Source organism: Hyperolius riggenbachi, chromosome 2 (assembly GCF_040937935.1).
Source record: "Hyperolius riggenbachi isolate aHypRig1 chromosome 2, aHypRig1.pri, whole genome shotgun sequence".
NCBI classification, from domain to species: domain Eukaryota; kingdom Metazoa; phylum Chordata; class Amphibia; order Anura; family Hyperoliidae; genus Hyperolius; species Hyperolius riggenbachi.
In genome coordinates this window covers 209,965,126-209,982,501 of record NC_090647.1, presented here as the reverse complement: position 1 = coordinate 209,982,501, position 17,376 = coordinate 209,965,126, and the positions used below count along the sequence as shown (strand labels likewise).

The 17,376-nt window shown below is 43.3% G+C and overlaps 1 protein-coding gene across 7 annotated transcripts in view; it reads right to left on the bottom strand.

Moving 5' to 3' along the window:
• ARHGEF7 (Rho guanine nucleotide exchange factor 7) overlaps positions 1 to 17,376 on the bottom strand; it is a 202,919-nt gene that overhangs the window by 53,915 nt on the left and 131,628 nt on the right. For all 7 annotated transcript variants that reach the window (XM_068268051.1, XM_068268052.1, XM_068268053.1 and 4 more), the window contains 3 exons: positions 10,459 to 10,597; positions 1,998 to 2,057; positions 1,731 to 1,877 (listed from right to left, as the gene is read on the bottom strand). In XM_068268051.1, the coding sequence (XP_068124152.1) occupies positions 1,731 to 1,877; positions 1,998 to 2,057; positions 10,459 to 10,597 (346 nt within the window). The remainder of the gene's footprint in view (positions 1 to 1,730; positions 1,878 to 1,997; positions 2,058 to 10,458; positions 10,598 to 17,376) is intronic.

Genomic DNA, 17,376 nt, shown 5'->3' with positions numbered 1-17,376 from the left:
TGCAGCACTACGTATTAGCCCGTGTAGCAGAACGGCTCGGCAGTAATTTCGGGACGGGTTACAACATTGCTCCATGAGGAAAGCTGTGGGGAAGGGAGCAGCAGCTGATCTGTGGTGAATCAGCTGATCATGTAACAGAGTGCAGACTTTTTCAGCCTGTCTAGCTGTCGAGCCATTCTGCTAGACAGGATAATACACAAGTACCCTAAAAACAACCAGGATAAAGATCTCTATAACTGGATTCACCCAGACTGCCATTTTATCAATAAAACAATTTTGTCACTGAATGGCAATTAAGTTAACAAATATTGTACTACACACTCATGCCCCCAACTCTGCAGACCTTACACTGCGTTTTACTGAGTCAACTATGGCTGTAAGCAGTCCCAACATACGTCTGTAAAGTGGTTCTATATCTTTTCATATTGTGTTTTTCTTTTCTTTCTTGCCACAAGACCTAGCTCCTATGTGACAGTGTATACCTTGTGGTAGAGCCTCTTTGAAGAAACTAGTGGTTAGATCAGACTTCTGGCATGTTCCGGTCCATGGATAGGATCATATTTCAGTGGCTATCACACTACCATGAACAGCACTTCTGATTACAGACAGCTGCAGTAGATGTGTGAGCAGGAAAGTTCCTGTTTTGCCATTCTAACAGCAGCTGTCTGCTTCCTCAGCAAACTCACTCCACCGACATCTATGGCTGTGACTGCATTAAGCACAATTTAGTTACTGTAAATTCTGAAGCCCAATTGTGGCAATATAAAGGTAAAACCATAAAAGTCTCCACTATCAATAACCTTGTCTCTAGGTTATTTTGGTGGCATAAGTACAGGATTTTCAGAGAACTGCACTTTACACAATAATTACATAAAACACAGAGCATTGTGAACAGTAAAGTAAACCTGAGACAAAAAAATTAAATAAAAAATACTTTCCTGGGGCTTCCTACAGCCCCCTTAAGGGCCCGTTTCCACTATCGCGAATCCGCATGCGTTGCCCGCATGCGGATTCGCACAGTCAGTACAAGTGGATGGGACTGTTTCCACTTGTGCGTTTCCCCGCACGTTTTTCTGTACAGAAAAAATCTGCAGGGTAGGGTCCTCAGAATTCGCCTGCGTGTGGAATGCAGGCGAATCGCACGCAATGTATTTAATAGGGCAATCGCATGCGTTTTCCCCATGCGTTTTTGCCGCGATTTCGCATAGGTAATAATGTTAATTTACACAGGCAGTGACATGGTTAAATTCGCATACAGCCTTACCTATGCGAAATCGCGGCAAAAAACGCATGCGGAATCGCACCCGCATGCGATTTGCCTGCGGTGATTCGCCGGCGATTCCGCAACGCTATAGTGGAAACGGGCCCTCAGGCTAATTGGTCACCTGCTCTCCTCCTCTGCCGACTACACCCTCCGCAAGATGCCCTGTCAACTCCACGAATCGGGGCATACTGCACATGATCCGTCCGTCCCTCTCCCATCGCCGGGAGAGATGTGCATCTGCTGCGCAGGCACAGAATGCTCCCGGCCACAGACTGCGCCGACTGGCGGAATTACCGGGCCACCTAGTAGAGGATTCAAGCAGTGGAGGGACCAATTAGCATGAAGGGGGCAGGAGGAAGCCCCAGGTATGTATAATTTATTTTTGGTGTCCCTGGTACATCTTATTTGTTGAGAAAAATAAGGTTTAGAAAAAGACGATCTTAAGCCTATGAGAAAATAAAATTACCTCACTTCCTGCGCACTGTATCATTACTTGTGACATATAAAGAACTGTGCCCAGTGTCTTGATGTCATCCCCTTCCCAGCCACGAATAGCTTCATTCAGAATCTGCAATTCCAATTCTTTTCTTTTCCTCACTTCTTGACACTGCGCCTGCAAGCCAGCAGAACACTTCTGTAACATTTACTGTAATACTAACACGCACAAGCCATAGCTACACATACAGGAAACTTTTCCTTGTGCACATAATTAACCTATATTAAAAGTGTTTACCGACAAGTTCTTGAAAGCTGTCATAGATTTCTGGATATCTGGCCTATCTGGATGATAATCCTATAAACAGACAAATAAATATGTGATTAAAAATATAAACTTTAATTCATATTTATCACGAAATTTATTTTTATTAAAAAACATTTTTTAGAGCAGGGGTGTCAAACTCAAATACAAAGTGGGCTGAAATTGCACACTGGGACCTAGTCGTGGGCCAACCTCAATGTCTACTGGTCACTTTCCCCTCTTATAAAGTTCTCTCGTGTCAAATGGCCCCCTCCAACTCCTATACAGTTCCCTGATGTCTAGCGGTCCTTCCTCTATACAGTTCCCTGGTGTCTAGTGGTCCTTCCTCCTCTATACAGTTCTCTGGTGTCTAGAGGCCCCCACCCTACTCTATACAGTTCCTTAGTGTTTAGTGCTTCCTCCCCTCCCTCCCCCATATGGCTCCCTCATGTTTTAGGGCTTCACCTCCAGTATAGCTTCCTTGGTGGTCTACAGTGGGCCAAACATAATGCAAAGTGGGGAAACCACTCAAGGGCCAAATTTAATGGCTCTGAGGGTCAGATTTAGCCCACGGGCCGAAGTTTGACATGTATGGTTGTTAGAGTTTAAAGGCAAATAATAAATGCAACTTCTTTGCTTATTTAGTCATCATACCTAAACTCCACTTTTCCAATGTTTTGTGATATACATGGGTTGTACAGGTCCTCTTTAAAGAGACTCCATAACAAAAATTACATCCTGTTTTTTATCATCCTACAAGTTCCAAAAGCTATTCTAATGTGTTCTGGCTTACTTCAGCACGTTCTACTATCACCATCTCTGTAATAAATCAACTTATCTCTCTCTTGTCAGACTTGTCAGCCTGTGTCTGGAAGGCTGCCAAGTTCTTCAGTGTTGTGGTTCTGTGATGCATCTCCCCCCTCCAGGCCCCTCTCTGCACACTGCCTGTGTATTATTTAGATTAGGGCAGCTTCTCTCTTCTCTTATCTTTTACAAGCTGGATAAATCCTCCTCTGAGCTGGCTGGGCTTTCACATACTGAGGAATTACATACAGGCAGAGCTGTCTGCACTCTGCAGGAAGAAACAGCCTGACACTTCAGTGGAAGATAGCTGCAGGGGGAAAGAAACTATCTCTTGAGATTCAAAAGGAAGGGTGTATACAGCCTGCTTGTGTATGGATGTATTTTCTATGTGTGGACATGCTGTACATCAACCTAATTCCTGTTTTGGTGGCCATTTTGTTTGTTTATAAACAAACTTTTAAAAACTGTTTTAACCACTTTTAATGCGACGGGGAGCGGTGAAATTGTGACAGAGGGTAATAGGAGATGTCCCCTAACGCACTGGTATGTTTACTTTTGTGCGATTTTAACAATACAGATTCTCTTTAAAGCCCCACAGTTCAGGCACAAGTTTTTTTTTCATATTCATTGAATAAAGCAAAATGTCTTATTAGGAATGCATAAAAAGTTTGTAATAAAAAACAAAACAAAACTAAACTAATAAATTAACTTTTTGTAAATGAAAAAAACTATGTTCCACCAGTTCCTAGATTCTCCTGGACTGACAGTCAACGCACAGGCAGCCAAGCTACCCCTTTCAGTCACTTGGGGATGAAGGGGGAAAATGCTGTCAGCTGAAGCCACGCCATTACTGATCTACAGCTTATCATGGCTCCTGCCTGGCCATCAGGAAATGACCAGGAAGCTGGAGATAGCGGAGAAGGAAATTAAAAGCTATAGAAAAAAAAAAAAAGAACACTTTGCACACTCACATGCAAATGTTCAAACAAATGCATTCACATGGATCAATCATCCAGGCACCACAGCTATTCCTACAGCCAAGTTAAAAAGTCAGGATCTTAGTTACAAAAAATGCATTCCCTTGCGTAGTCACCTACACTGTGAATAAGTACCCAGTGTCCCTGTAACATGCATAGTGTAGACATGCAAACATTTATTGCATCAAACCGATCTAAAAGATTAGCAGCACATATCCTGACATCCTCTTCTGGGACAGATAGTGCATCAAACTAAACCCACAAGGGAGCTAACAAAATATATTGATGTCCACTATGCACACACCAGCATACGCTATGTGCTCCTAATCTTTTAGATATATTTAATGCAATGACCTGGGTACTTCTGCGCAGTGTAGGTGACTATGTAAGGGAATGCATTCTTTTGTAACTAAGACCCCGACTTTTAACTTGGCTGTAGGGATAGCATTGGTGCCTGGATGACTGATCCATGTGTATGCATTTGTTTAAACATTTGCATGTCAGTATGCAAAGGGTTAACTGTTTTTTTTTGGGGGGGGGGGGGGGGTTGTATTTGATGGCTACACCTCAATTTAGCACCTCCCTAATAACTTTTTTAAATGTCCTAACTTGAGGCTATGTGCCTGGATATATGTATCTTTTTCTTGTTTCTGACCCTTGGGGCCAGGGTTTAATCTAGTTGCACTCCCTCTTTCCCCTGCCTGTGACTATTGCCAGGACGCTCACAGCATATGCTGGCGTGTGCATAGCGGACATTGATATATTTCGTTAGCTCCCTTGTGAGTTTAGTTTGATGCACTGTCTGTCCCAGGAGAGGACTTCAGGATATGTGCTCCTAATCTTTTAAATACGTTTGATGCAATGAGTGAGTCAGGACACCTACAAATACCTGGGTACTTCTGCACCATGTAGGTGACTACATAAGGGAATGCATCCTTTTGTAACTAAGACCCCAGCTTTGAATTTAGCTGTAGAGATAGCAGTGGTGCTTGGATGATTGATCCATGTGAAAGCATTTGTTTGAACATTTGCATGCGAGTATGGAAAGGGTTAACGCCCCCCCATTTTTCTGGCCACACCCCATTTAGCACCTTTCTAATAACTTATTTAAATGTCCTAACTTGAGACGATGTGCCTGGATATATGTATCTTTTTCTTGAAAGCTGTGAATTTAGGCAGCCAGGATTTTTCTATTTAAATGAGCAAACATTTTTCTTTACAAAAGACTTTAATACTCAATTGATTTAAAAATGTTCCATCAAAGCCTTAGTGCAGTCCATTTCTTAAAACGCATAGGATAATACAATTTGTACAAACTAGCAATGCACTAGGCTTTTTTCTTCCTTTTTGTTACTTAGCGATGTTTTTCTCATTGAAAGCCTGGCTGATGTTTCCACGACAGCTGCTGTCTGATTACCTTATGTGGGTGATTGTTTACATACAATGCACAAAACTCTGTGTTTAGCGAATATAATATGTGCCAAACAATGTGCATAAAAATGATCTTGAACTGGGGCTTAAAATGGAGAGAAAAACTGTGCCTGAAATCTGTAATCCTCAACCATAATCACATTAGAAAATCAACTGGGTGGAAGGTTATGTTTAAATACACTAACAGATATCAAATCGATTACACATTAGATTCATTTGAAAACATTGAGTGAAAATCTATTTTAACTATGGAACATCCAGTCGCAAACTATAATATTGACTGTATATGGTTTGGGAAATGCCATTCTCTTTCAGATTGACATAGATGGGTGTAGGGGGCGGAGTAGACAGATCTGGCACTAGAGCAAGGTTTTCTATGGCTCTGCATTGCAGAGAGCTGTGTATAGCTATAGGGATGTAGCAAACATCAAATTTTCAGTTCGCGAATGAAAATTTACCACAAATGTTTGAAAACCGGCTGTTCGCAGCGGGCTCCACAGACTTAAAGCGGATCGGAGATGAAAAACTAACTATAGCAAGTAACTTGTCTATATATCTTATCTAACGTTTAGATGGTTTCCACAGTAAATGTAGCTGTAAATAGCTTCAACAGTATATGATTATTTCTTCCTGTGAAACAATGAGAGCAGCCATCTGCTTGTCATCATTACACAGGCAAGCTACTCTGCATCTCCACCCCTCAGCCTGTGAAACCACCACTCCCCTTTCCTCCCTCTTGCCTCTGAAATCTCGTGCATGCTTCAGCAAAAGCCTTCTCCTCCCCAGGCTGAGCTCCCATGAGCACTTGCAGCATGGGACTCAGAATGCCTAGGCGCTGGAGGAGCTGGAGGGTGTGGATACATTCATTTACATGCAATTAAGTAATAAATAAAATGTAAAAAAGCATTAGGTGGGGAAGAATTCCCAATAAAGTATATGTAAGGGGCAGAAAAATGAAGGCAGCAAAAGTTTGTCTCAGATCCACTGTAACCTCTTGCCGACCGCGTCACGCCAATGGGCGTGGCCGCGGCGGCAGCCCCAGGACCGCCTAACGCCAATTGGCATAAAGTCCTGGGGCTCTGTTTTGCAAGAGATCGCGCGCACATCTACTGCTTGGGGGGCTCCACTCCGTGCCGCCTTCAGGGAGACTGTTAGACGGCGTGATCGCCGTCTATTTACATGGTGCAGCGCTGCACTTGGGACAGCCCTGGGGGACAAGAGAGCGATCGGCTCTCATAGGGTGAAGCCTATGAGAGCTGATCGCTATGATTGGCTGGCTGGGGGGGAGCATTTAAAGAAACAGGGTTTTTTTTCGTTAAAAACGGAAACAATAATATTTATTACAAAAAAAATTAACATGGGGGGAGCAATCAGACCCCACCAACATAGAGCTCTGTTGGTGGAGAGAAAGGGGGGGGGGAATCACTTGTGTGCTATGTTGTGCGGCCCTGCAGCTTGGCCTTAAAGCTGCAGTGGCCAATTTGACTAAAAATGGCCTGGTCACTAGGGGGGTTTAGCCCTGCAGTCCTCAAGAGGTTAAATGGCAGGCGAACAGAGCACCCATAGCACATCAGGAGGATCCCACGCGGCCAAATTTTTTTCCTCTTCTTCCCACTGCCCTCCTTAAAGCGGAATATAACCCTGCATTTCAACTTTGCTCTAAAACAATATTTACAGTATATTATATGCAACCAGCATTTTTTTTTTTACTAGACCAGCATTGGAAGGGTTACACAGTGCTTTAAAGTTCCTGGAGATTTCTGCAGACGCATCCGAAGCTGACATAGATACATTTTGTTTACATAAATGTATCTAAGTGTTGAATGTGACTCACTCTCTCTCACTGAGAAGGAGCTGGAGGACAGCCAAAGAGTGTGTAACATTTCTCAATAGATATATTTAACTAAATAGAATGTAACAATCTGAACTTCTGCATATCTCTCCACGGAACTTTAAACCTCTGTGTTTAACCCTTCCAATGCTAGTCTAGTAAAAAAAAATGCTTTTTGCATATAATATACTGTAAATAATGTTTTAGAGCAAAGTTGAAATGTAGGGTTATATTCCACTTTAACACACCCGGCAAATTTGATGTTTCCAACACGTAAGGGAGCTTTGCTATTAACCGCTAAAGACGGAGGCCATTGAAGCATTTCCCACACTCAGAATGAGAACTCTAAAATCAATTTTCTCAAGAACTAAAAGGTCTTTTTGAATTTTTTTTCCCCTTGTACCAACTGGCCTCCTGCACGTAATGGAGCTTTGCGTTTAACCGCTAAAGTCGTCAGCTGTTCGTCTGCCATTTAAGTCTGTGCAGCCTGCTGCCAACAGCGATTCGCAAACATTTGTGGTATATTTGTGTTCACCAGGGTTGCTCGTAATGAGCAAACTACGTATACATTTAATTATGCATAATTTTCTGCAATTACGCGTAGCGGAATTACATTTATGTGACTGGCTTGTCAAACGTAATTACACATTAAATTAGGCAATTACGTGTAAGCTGAACGTAGTTGTATGCGGACGCTTTTGCCTGTACAGAAAAACTGCTGCATTCGTTTAATGTTTCTATGCATAAAATCCCCTTCAGTGTTCTCCCCAGGGCTAATTAGGTGGGCGGGCCGCCCGGCTGATTTGAAGCCCCGCCCGCCTGTTATGTGCTCGCCTGGGGCTTCTAGTAAACTTCACTTAGGAGCGCTCCATTGCCTGCTTTCAGTCAGCGCCAGCCTCGCACAATAGCAAAGGCTGATGCTGTACACTGAAGGAGCGCTCCTCTGCCTGTCAGCTCAAGTGTTCTGGTGAGACAGGGAGGGATTGGCTGGGCGGGTTGTAAGGGGCGGGACTCCTGCTCCGATTCTTCCTACTGCTCTCCAAGTGATAGGATCTGTTTTATTACGGTGCCTCTCACTCTCGTTAATGAAACCGGAGAGAGCAGTAAAGCAAAAAAAAAACGCCCACACAGCAGCAGCTTCCAGGAGTGAGATGAGAGCCACGTGAGTTTCCGGGACAGCCTCAGAGCGGCTCACGTAGTCTCTCCTTCTCCTCCAGACTGCAGCTAAAAAACATGCCTGAGTAGTTGAAAACGGCAGCTGCACGTTTAGTCCAGCTGGAGGGAGACACGGAGATCAGGAGAAGTGATGCCCCTTCAGGCCTCTGCATGTTTATTTACTTTGGGGGGGGGGGGGGGGGTGAGCAGAGGAGACACAGCCATGCAGAGCATGTTGAATGACAGGCTGTCTGTATGCACTTGTCTCCTGCTGTGTGTGTTTCTCGCTGGCCCCAGCTTTGTATCTGTAGTGCTGCCCCTCCCCCTGCACACTGGGGAAATTTAGTGGAGCTGAACTCTTGCACAGGACAGAAGGAAAGCAGAGAAATGCACCCTGTATTTACACAGTTTAGCCTGTCTAATTTGATCTCTTTCTGTGTCACATGACTGCAGATAAGCTCATTTGAAAAGCCCTGAATGTTAACATATCTGCTTCCAAGAAAGCAGGAAGTGGACACACTGCAGATTTATTGCAGCATTTGTATCAGCTGTAACAAATGTTTTTCTTTAAAGGACAACTGAAGTGAAACTGATATGGAAGCTGCCATAATTATTTACTTTTAAGCAATGCCAGTTGCCTGGCTGTCCTGCTGATCCCCTGCCTCTAATACTTTTACCCTAGCCTCTGAACAAGCATGCAGCATATCCGATGTTTCTGATCATATTGACAGATCTGACAAGATTAGCTGCATGCTTGTTTCTGGTGTGATTCAGACACTACTGCAGCCAAATAGATCAGCAGGGCTGCCAGGCAACTGGTATTGTTTAAGAAGAAATAAATATGGCAGTCTCCATATTCTTCTCACTACAGTTGTCCTTTAAAGGTTATGCTGTTGTGCATCTTTTAGAGCAGAGAGGAGGTTGTCTGTTCAGGTCTGCTTAAAAAGGGACCTGAGCACCTTAATCTGAAACAATCTGCTAGGTACACACAATGCAATTTTCTGACAGATCTACTGTCAGATCGATTATTCCCAACATGTCCTATCTGATTTCTGCACGATTTCCTATAGAAGTGAACAGAAAATCGGAAATCAGATCAGGCATGTTGAAAATTGTCGAACTGACAGTAAATCTGTCCGGAAATTGCATTGTGTGTACTTAGCAGGTACATCGGTTTGCCTCCTCATCCTCTTTTTATTCTGTAAGCAGAGTTGCATTCCCCCCCTCGCACGCCACCCGGCTACTTTTTCATGCCACCCGGCTGGAAAAAATTTCTGGGGAGAACACTGCCCTTGACAATGCGTATTTTTGTAAGCGTACATCTGAAAAATATGTTTATTGAGCAGTCACTTCCGAATGTGCTATACGCGTACATATTTAAAGGTATAGTACATTCGAAAGGGACAGTCATAATGTCGCATAGCTGTAGATTTTTACGCGTAAATTCGTAAGCGTAATTTACAAACTTTGCATTACAATTACGATGCATAATTATGAATTACGACGCGTAATTACGTTTGGGCGTAGTTTCTGCTCACCCCTAGTGTTCACAAACTGAAAATTTTATGCTAAAGTCAGTGGCTTCAATGTAAAAAAAGTGAACACAAATTTTTTACGAAAAAATTAGCATTAAATGCGAACAGCCCATGTTTACCAGGAACTGTCGGCCAGCAAACTGTTCAGGCCATCTCTGATGCTGGGTACACACGTTGCGATTTCCCGCTCGATTCGCGGGATCGATTTGATCGATTTGATTATTTCCAACATGTTCGATCGGGTTTCAATGGATGCAGCCGTCGATTTTGCATATTAAGTATGCAAAATCGACGGCTGTATCCATTGAAACCCGATCGAACATGTTGGAAATCGAATCGATCCCACGAATCGAGCGGGAAATCGCAATGTGTGTAACCAGCATTACAGCTAATGGTGGCAATAGTTTGATCGACATTCCATCAATCAAGTGGTGCACAGCAGTACGCAGCTTACAGCCATATCAGATATTGATGGTTTCCCTGACCTAAGGCCCATTTGACAGTGTGCTATGAAATTTACAGCATTTCATGCACTTTTGGTTGACCGCCAGCAAACAAATTTCAACAGCTGTTGACCAAGGAGTCAACGGCGAAGTTAAACATTGTGAAAACATTAATTGCTATTTATACTTGAAAATGCTGCAATTAAAATAAAATGTGTTTAAAATGAAAGAACGGCACCCCAAACAAAACACTCAAAACACCAAAACAACTTTCCACACCTCCATGTGTCGCTCCAGCTCTTTAAGTAGGGTTGGGTACTTGTCCAAACGCATAAATGGCTTACTGAGGCCAGTTGTTAACACGAGAATACCAGGACTGCTGGCACCTTTCATCTCCATGAACTCTCCAAGTTCCTCACTGCAAAAGCCAAAACATAGAAGAGAAGAGTCAAGACATTGGCAAACAGAACGCTGAAGCGAGAGACACAGACACCATCTAACAATCATTGTAAGACAGTTAGGATGGTCTCCTTCTTTCAAATTACTCATTTTTCTTGATGCTTTCTTGCATTAAAATACTGAAGTTTGTGATTAAGTACATAGAGAACAAATAATATATGACTATTCACAGGAGTAAAGGGAGGGGGGACACCAAGAGCCCAATAGTGTGATATTGTATAGATGATAATTAATAATGAGTAATATAACAATTTAATACTCACAAACCAGGGTTACCATTAGGCAACCACTGTGAAGGCAGGTGGGGAGATTAACCTGACCCCACTCAGGATTAAAAGTCGCTCTCTGTAGATGGGAAGAAGATGGGTACAACCCTCCACCAAGGGTGGACTTCGCAATATGTAGAAGCTTTCCAGAGGCGCCAATAGAATTAAAGTCACTTAAACGAGCTTAAAACCGATGGGGCAGTGGTGGGCCTATCCCATCCATGCAGACAAAGGAAGGACTGTGGCATCAACAGTCAAACAACAATTTTATTTATACTCCACAGTAAAAATAGACCAATTTTTACTGTGGAGTATAAATAAAATTGTTGTTTGACTGTTGATGCCACAGTCCTTCCTTTGTTTGCTTTGTCTGCATGGATGGGATAGGCCCACCACTGCCCCATCGGTTTTAAGCTCGTTTAAGTGACTTTTATTCTATTGGCGCCTCTGGAAAGCTTGTACATATTCACAGGAGTAAGCTCATCACAGTCTACATACTTAAAGAGACATATATAGCACACACCAGGCAATCTGTGCACCGCTTCCTTTAAACACTTGATCTGACCTGTGCCATGGACGGGTGCGGGAGGGTGACCAGGGGAGTCCTCCCCTCCCCTGGTCACCCTCCCGCACCCGTCCATGGCACAGGTCAGATCAATCTAATGTCAATGTACATGAAAATGCTGTCACTGGACTTTTGCCTATATACCTGCTGATGTACTGTATGGGAGAATAAATCAAGTGTTTAAAGGAAGTGGTGCACAGATTGCCTGGTGTGTGCTATATACGAATTCCTGTTTCAACAATATCTGTCTGCACGCTTCCACACGTAGGACCCCAGGTACAGCAAGGAACAGGACGGGATTGTGTATTAATCTTCATAGGGTGCAGCAGACCTCACTACCCTCCTTATACTGAGTGCCGGGCAAACCAGCATCTTTTGTGTACAATACTTAAAGAGACACTGAAGCGAAAAAAAATATGATATAATGAATTGGTTGTGTACTATGAATAATTACTAGAGGATTAGCAGCAAAGAAAATATTCTCATACTTTTATTTTCAGGTATATAGTGTTTTTTCTAACATTGCATTATTCTATAATATGTGCAGATTACACAACACTCAGCATTCAAAATGATTCTTTCAGAGCAGTCTATGAAGTAATGACCTCTCCTCTAGCAGAGAAAAAGTAAACAGTTCACTTACAGTTGATAATAAAAGTCAGATAACAGCCCTCTCCACGACTAACTTAGTCGGAGAGCTTAATGGCTTGTTTGCATAGAGATAACAACTGGAGTTTCTCAACTCTTCCTGTACTGGAAACAATTAGACTGATGTATCTGATCTTAATGTTTTATTTCTTAGCTGTACTACACATACAAATCATAATATCATCATTTTTTTTTCGCTTCAGTGTCTCTTTAAAGCAAACGTATAACTTGCAAAATAAATATACAGGTCAATCACTTTTTTTTTTATTTATCACTACTATACAATAATTTTATCTAACACAAATTACCAAAAAAAGAAAAAGTTTTGGGTAACAATCATTTTTTGTACATCACAAGTCCATGAACAACTATTTATTAAAGCAAATCAGTAGTGATCCTTGGCAACAGAATCGGATCATGTTGTGAAAACGCCTGGGTTTTCAGATGCATTACAATACACTTTGATGGACAAAGTTGAATGTGGTCTGAAAAAAAGCTGGTAGCAGAAATGCATTAAAATGAGAAGAAGTCTATAGATTAATCTGGGCTGTCAGTGTTCATGTGTTACTACATTACAAGAAAACATGAAAAGCAGTGTGAATGAGGCTTTTGTAGTTTCAGATTTTTCGTCAAGTGCTTGATAGTGTTTGTGTTTGAATTTGGAACCCTGCATTTGTAAACCTGAGTTATGCTGAACACACTTCAGCACCCAGGCAAGTGGACGGGCCACGGGGTTGCCACTCACATTGCACTTCAAGCGACTGGTTTGGTTTGTGGACAGGTAGACAGTATTTAAAAGTGAAAAGTATTGTTACTTATAAAGATCCTCATCAGTAAACAGAAATAACATTCTTTGGCCAGACTGCAATAAACCGTTTAAACTGAAAGTGGGCTACTTTTATATTCAAACTTATATAACTTTCTGAAGTTTATCACAGGTGGCATTATCTTTAGTACTGGCAGGTAATCTCTGCAGAATGTTATTTACGGAGGGTTCTAAAGCCAGTACAAAAACATAGCTGGTCTCCCAGAATGACTGGGGGTGGGGGGAGGATTACTCATAATAAACAGTCTAGGATGATAACTCTAGGTTAAGCCTCAGTGGGAAGACGGTGTTGCATATCAATATACAGCAATATATAGCTCTGATGCTGAAACCAGGATATTTAACCTACATATGAGTACCCTGAATAATTTACTGTTTTACTGTCGCTACAGTTCCTCTTTAAAGGTGAACCTAAACTATGTTTGACTAACACAATGGCCAGTTGCATTCCCATGGTGGAAGGGATAAATTGATATTCAATATCTGTAGCTCCAGGAAGGAAAGGAAACCGCATGTGGCCTCAGGATTCTGGATATGAGACTGTCTGTCAAAGGGAATGGATATCTTCTGATCAGGTTATTCTGTCAGACACAGACTGATCAAGCAGTATGCAACAGAATTAGAATTTTGACTATACTCAGGGATTCATCTGCAGATGCACGTGTCCCATGGTCCATGAGGTCACATTTACCACTTGGCGATAGCGTCACGCCGCTGGGCGCGATGGCAGCCCCAGGACCAAACAATTAAACCCACATACATTTGTCAACACCCACTTTGCAAAGCATCTTTAGTACCCTTAATATTGCTTCACCAGACTGACAAGCTGCAGTGTTCACTGGGCAATATCACTACACTGAATTTCTCAGCTAATTGCCTGGAGATCTTGAAAAACAGATTTTTTTATACATGTGAACTTTTAACCGAACAACATGTTCCTGGTCCATGTATTCTGAAGAGGTATTGTCAACTCTTTTGTGCAATGAGGCAGGTGGTGGAAGGAAGACATTGTGGGTAGCTGAAAGGAGGAGGAAATTCTAGATTGCGCACAGTTTCATTTTGTCACATTAGCACAGTTATCTGGGAAAAGGAGCAGTAAAATAGTAACAATTATTTCATCCCAGCTGCACAAAGTAGCACAAAACGCTCATTCATGCAGTCTGTTCTGATTCTTGCAAGTAATAGCCAGACTGTCTCCTCTGCGCACAGCTCACACAGACACTGAAACCGGAATACACAATAGGAAAACAAGCAAACCACCTACAAGATAGCAACAATCTCTTCTGTCAGCCAAAAAAAAAAAAAAGCAATGTCAGCTCTGATCTTCCCTGCACCATTCCACAGGACTGAGTATAATGGGTGGAAATACAGGTTTTAACCAGAATAAAATGAATTTACTGCCAATACTACAGATTCATATAAGAAACATAGAAATTAGCTGCGGTGCTATGATACTAAGCACGTCTTCCACCCATGCACAGCTGTGATTAAACGCACAAAAGGGCTCAAAAACAATTCAGTCACTGCTTTATCAATAGTGGGATTGCAATATTGCTTCTACAGAGTAAATAATATCAATTACCTCTAGTAGATTTATGTATGGCTATGCAGTACTATTCCACCACTGGAATCTAAGCACAAGTCTAATCAGATTTGTAAGTCTGTTCAACACAGTTAGCACCAACCCATTGTTACTTTCCTGTAACCCATGGTAACCCGTTCATCTACTGCATCACTGACAACAGTAAACTGCAATTCCAATTTTACTAGGATTTGCTAAACACTGAATAGCTTATAATATTAATAAGCGCAGGCATCTATACCAGACACAATAATGGTAAGTATTAAATGTACAAAAGGAAAAAGAAAAAAGCAATAGCAATTAACAGCTTTCGTTCATAATTGTGCTAATAGGGGTATTGCTTAACTGCAAAAATGAACTGTATTATCCATTTAAGCTCTGTACAGACTAAATGAAAAGATCATCAAGATACCTTTCTGGTAGAGATACTAAATTCCATAACATACCAAACTATAGATAAACGCTACAATGTTAGCAGTAGACCATATTAGCCTACATACAATTACCAGCATAAAATGATGCAAAATGAGGACATCTGTTTTTCCAGGTGCAAGAACAGACTTTCGACAGTGTAAAAATCTGTTAACACGAAAGCAGTTAGCCACAAAAACTCACGTCCAACTCACACTTGTGAAGCGGATTGCTGCTTGTAGTAGATGGAGCAGGAACTTTCAGCACTAACAGGCCTCAGGATGGCACACAGGCACCGCATTGTACTGTGAGCACCAACGCACTATGCAGCTATGGACTATGAGCAGTTTGTTTTGTGTTCAGATAGAAGGCTGGGGCTCCTTTCTCCAGATCTGATGGGAGGATGACATCACCTCCCCAGCATACAGCCAAGCTTGGGGAAGGCAAGTGAGCAAGAGACACAAAGAGTTCACTGCTTTGCTTATCCATGCTCCAGTTACTCCTCAACAAGTAAGTACCATATTAATGCCAAATATCTTCCATGAATGGTATGGAAGACAGACAGAGCTTGACTTAAGTGTTTTATCAACTTTAACACTTTTCCCACAATACAGATATCTTATCTTAGCAATAGCCATAGCAACCACTCCAAATTGCAGCTCAATAGCACAGATACAAGCAATGTACACACATTCACATATATTCCCCCTGGAAATACTGTGGTGGGAACTATCACTGCACTCACTGCTTGCAGCCTGTTCTGGTCTCTGAAGAGGGGTGGGGACAAGCAGTGGGTGCCCTGCTGTGAATACAGAAATACATTGAAGGCTGGTTTTGTGATCCAACATGAATAATTGCTAGCAATAGTGGGGTACACTTGTACCCCGTTTTAGAACAGTCTTACTTGAAAATCTAAGGTGTGTACATACCGTGGGGGAAACACTGGTAGTTTTCCTATACAAAATGTATATACTGCATGCCATGCTGAAACACAAGCAGCGTGCACAGAGCTTGTGGTTTGCAGATATTGGCTCTCACAAGAAAATGATTCTGCTAATCACGTGGGTAAGGTCCCTTTTACACTTAATCAGTTGGTATGCGTTAGTACGGGTTACTGCGCGTTGGTACACGGTTTTTCCATAGCAGTGCATTGGGAAGAAGATTTCAGTTAAAACGTGTTAAGTGTAAAAGGTGCCATAGGAAAACATGGGCATTACTTTGAAAATCAGTTGACCTTTCAGTTATAACAGAGCAACTGATTAAAGGGAAGGTTCAGGGAGGGTGGAGAAAAAATAAAAATCAATTTCCACTTACCTGGGGCTTCCTCCAGCCCGTGGCAGGCAGGAGGTGCCCTCGCCGCCGCTCCGCAGGCTCCCGGTGGTCTCCGGTGGCCGACCCGACCTGGCCAGGCCGGCTGCCAGGTCGGGCTCTTCTGCGCTCCAAGTCCTGGCACTTCTGCGTCCCACGCCGGCGCTCTGACGTCATCGGACGTCTGCCGGGCTGTACTGCGCATGCGCAGAACTACTGCACATGTGCAGTACAGCCCGGCAGACATCTGATGACGTCAGAGCGCCGGCGTGGGACGCAGAAGTGCCAGGACTTGGAGCGCAGAAGAGCCCGACCTGGCAGCCGGCCTGGCCAGGTCGGGTCGGCCACCGGGAGCCTGCGGAGCGGCGGCGAGGGCACCTCCTGCCTGCCACGGGCTGGAGGAAGCCCCAGGTAAGAGGAAATTGATTTTTATTTTTTCTCCACCCTCCCTGAACCTTCCCTTTAAGTGTAAAAGGGCCCTAAAGAGTCTATTTCTTGCAGAGAACTCTCAGGCAGTGAACACACTTGACTGTTTTCGTGCGCGTTTTCTGCACAGAAAAACTGAGAACTCATGTTAATCAATGGGCAAGTACACACTTAAAGAGACTCTGTAACGTCAAAAAGATCCCCTGGGAGGTACTCACCTCGGGTGGGGGAAGCCTCCGGATCCTAATGAGGCTTCCCACGCCGTCCTTTGTCCCACGGGGGTCTCGCTGCAGCCCTCCGAACAGCCGGCGACAGAGCCGACTGTCAGTTCAATATTTACCTTTGCAGGCTCCAGGAGGGGGCGCTGTGGTTGCTTTCCGCTCCGAACTACACGGAAATACCCGATCTCAGTCGGGTCCGCTCTACTGCGCAGGCGCCGGAAATTTGTGCCTGCGCAGTAGAGCAGACCCGACGGCGATCGGGTATTTTCGTGTAGTTCGGAGCCGTCAGCCGTCAGAGCGCCTGCGCAGGAGCCGGGAAGGTAAATAATGACGTCATCTTGTACGGAGGGCTGCAGCGAGACCCCCGTGGGACAGAGGACGGCATGGGAAGCCTCATTAGGATCCGGAGGCTTCCCCCACCCCAGGTGAGTACCCCCCAGGGGATCTTTTGATGTTACAGATCCTCTTTAATATTTTGTTCTCGC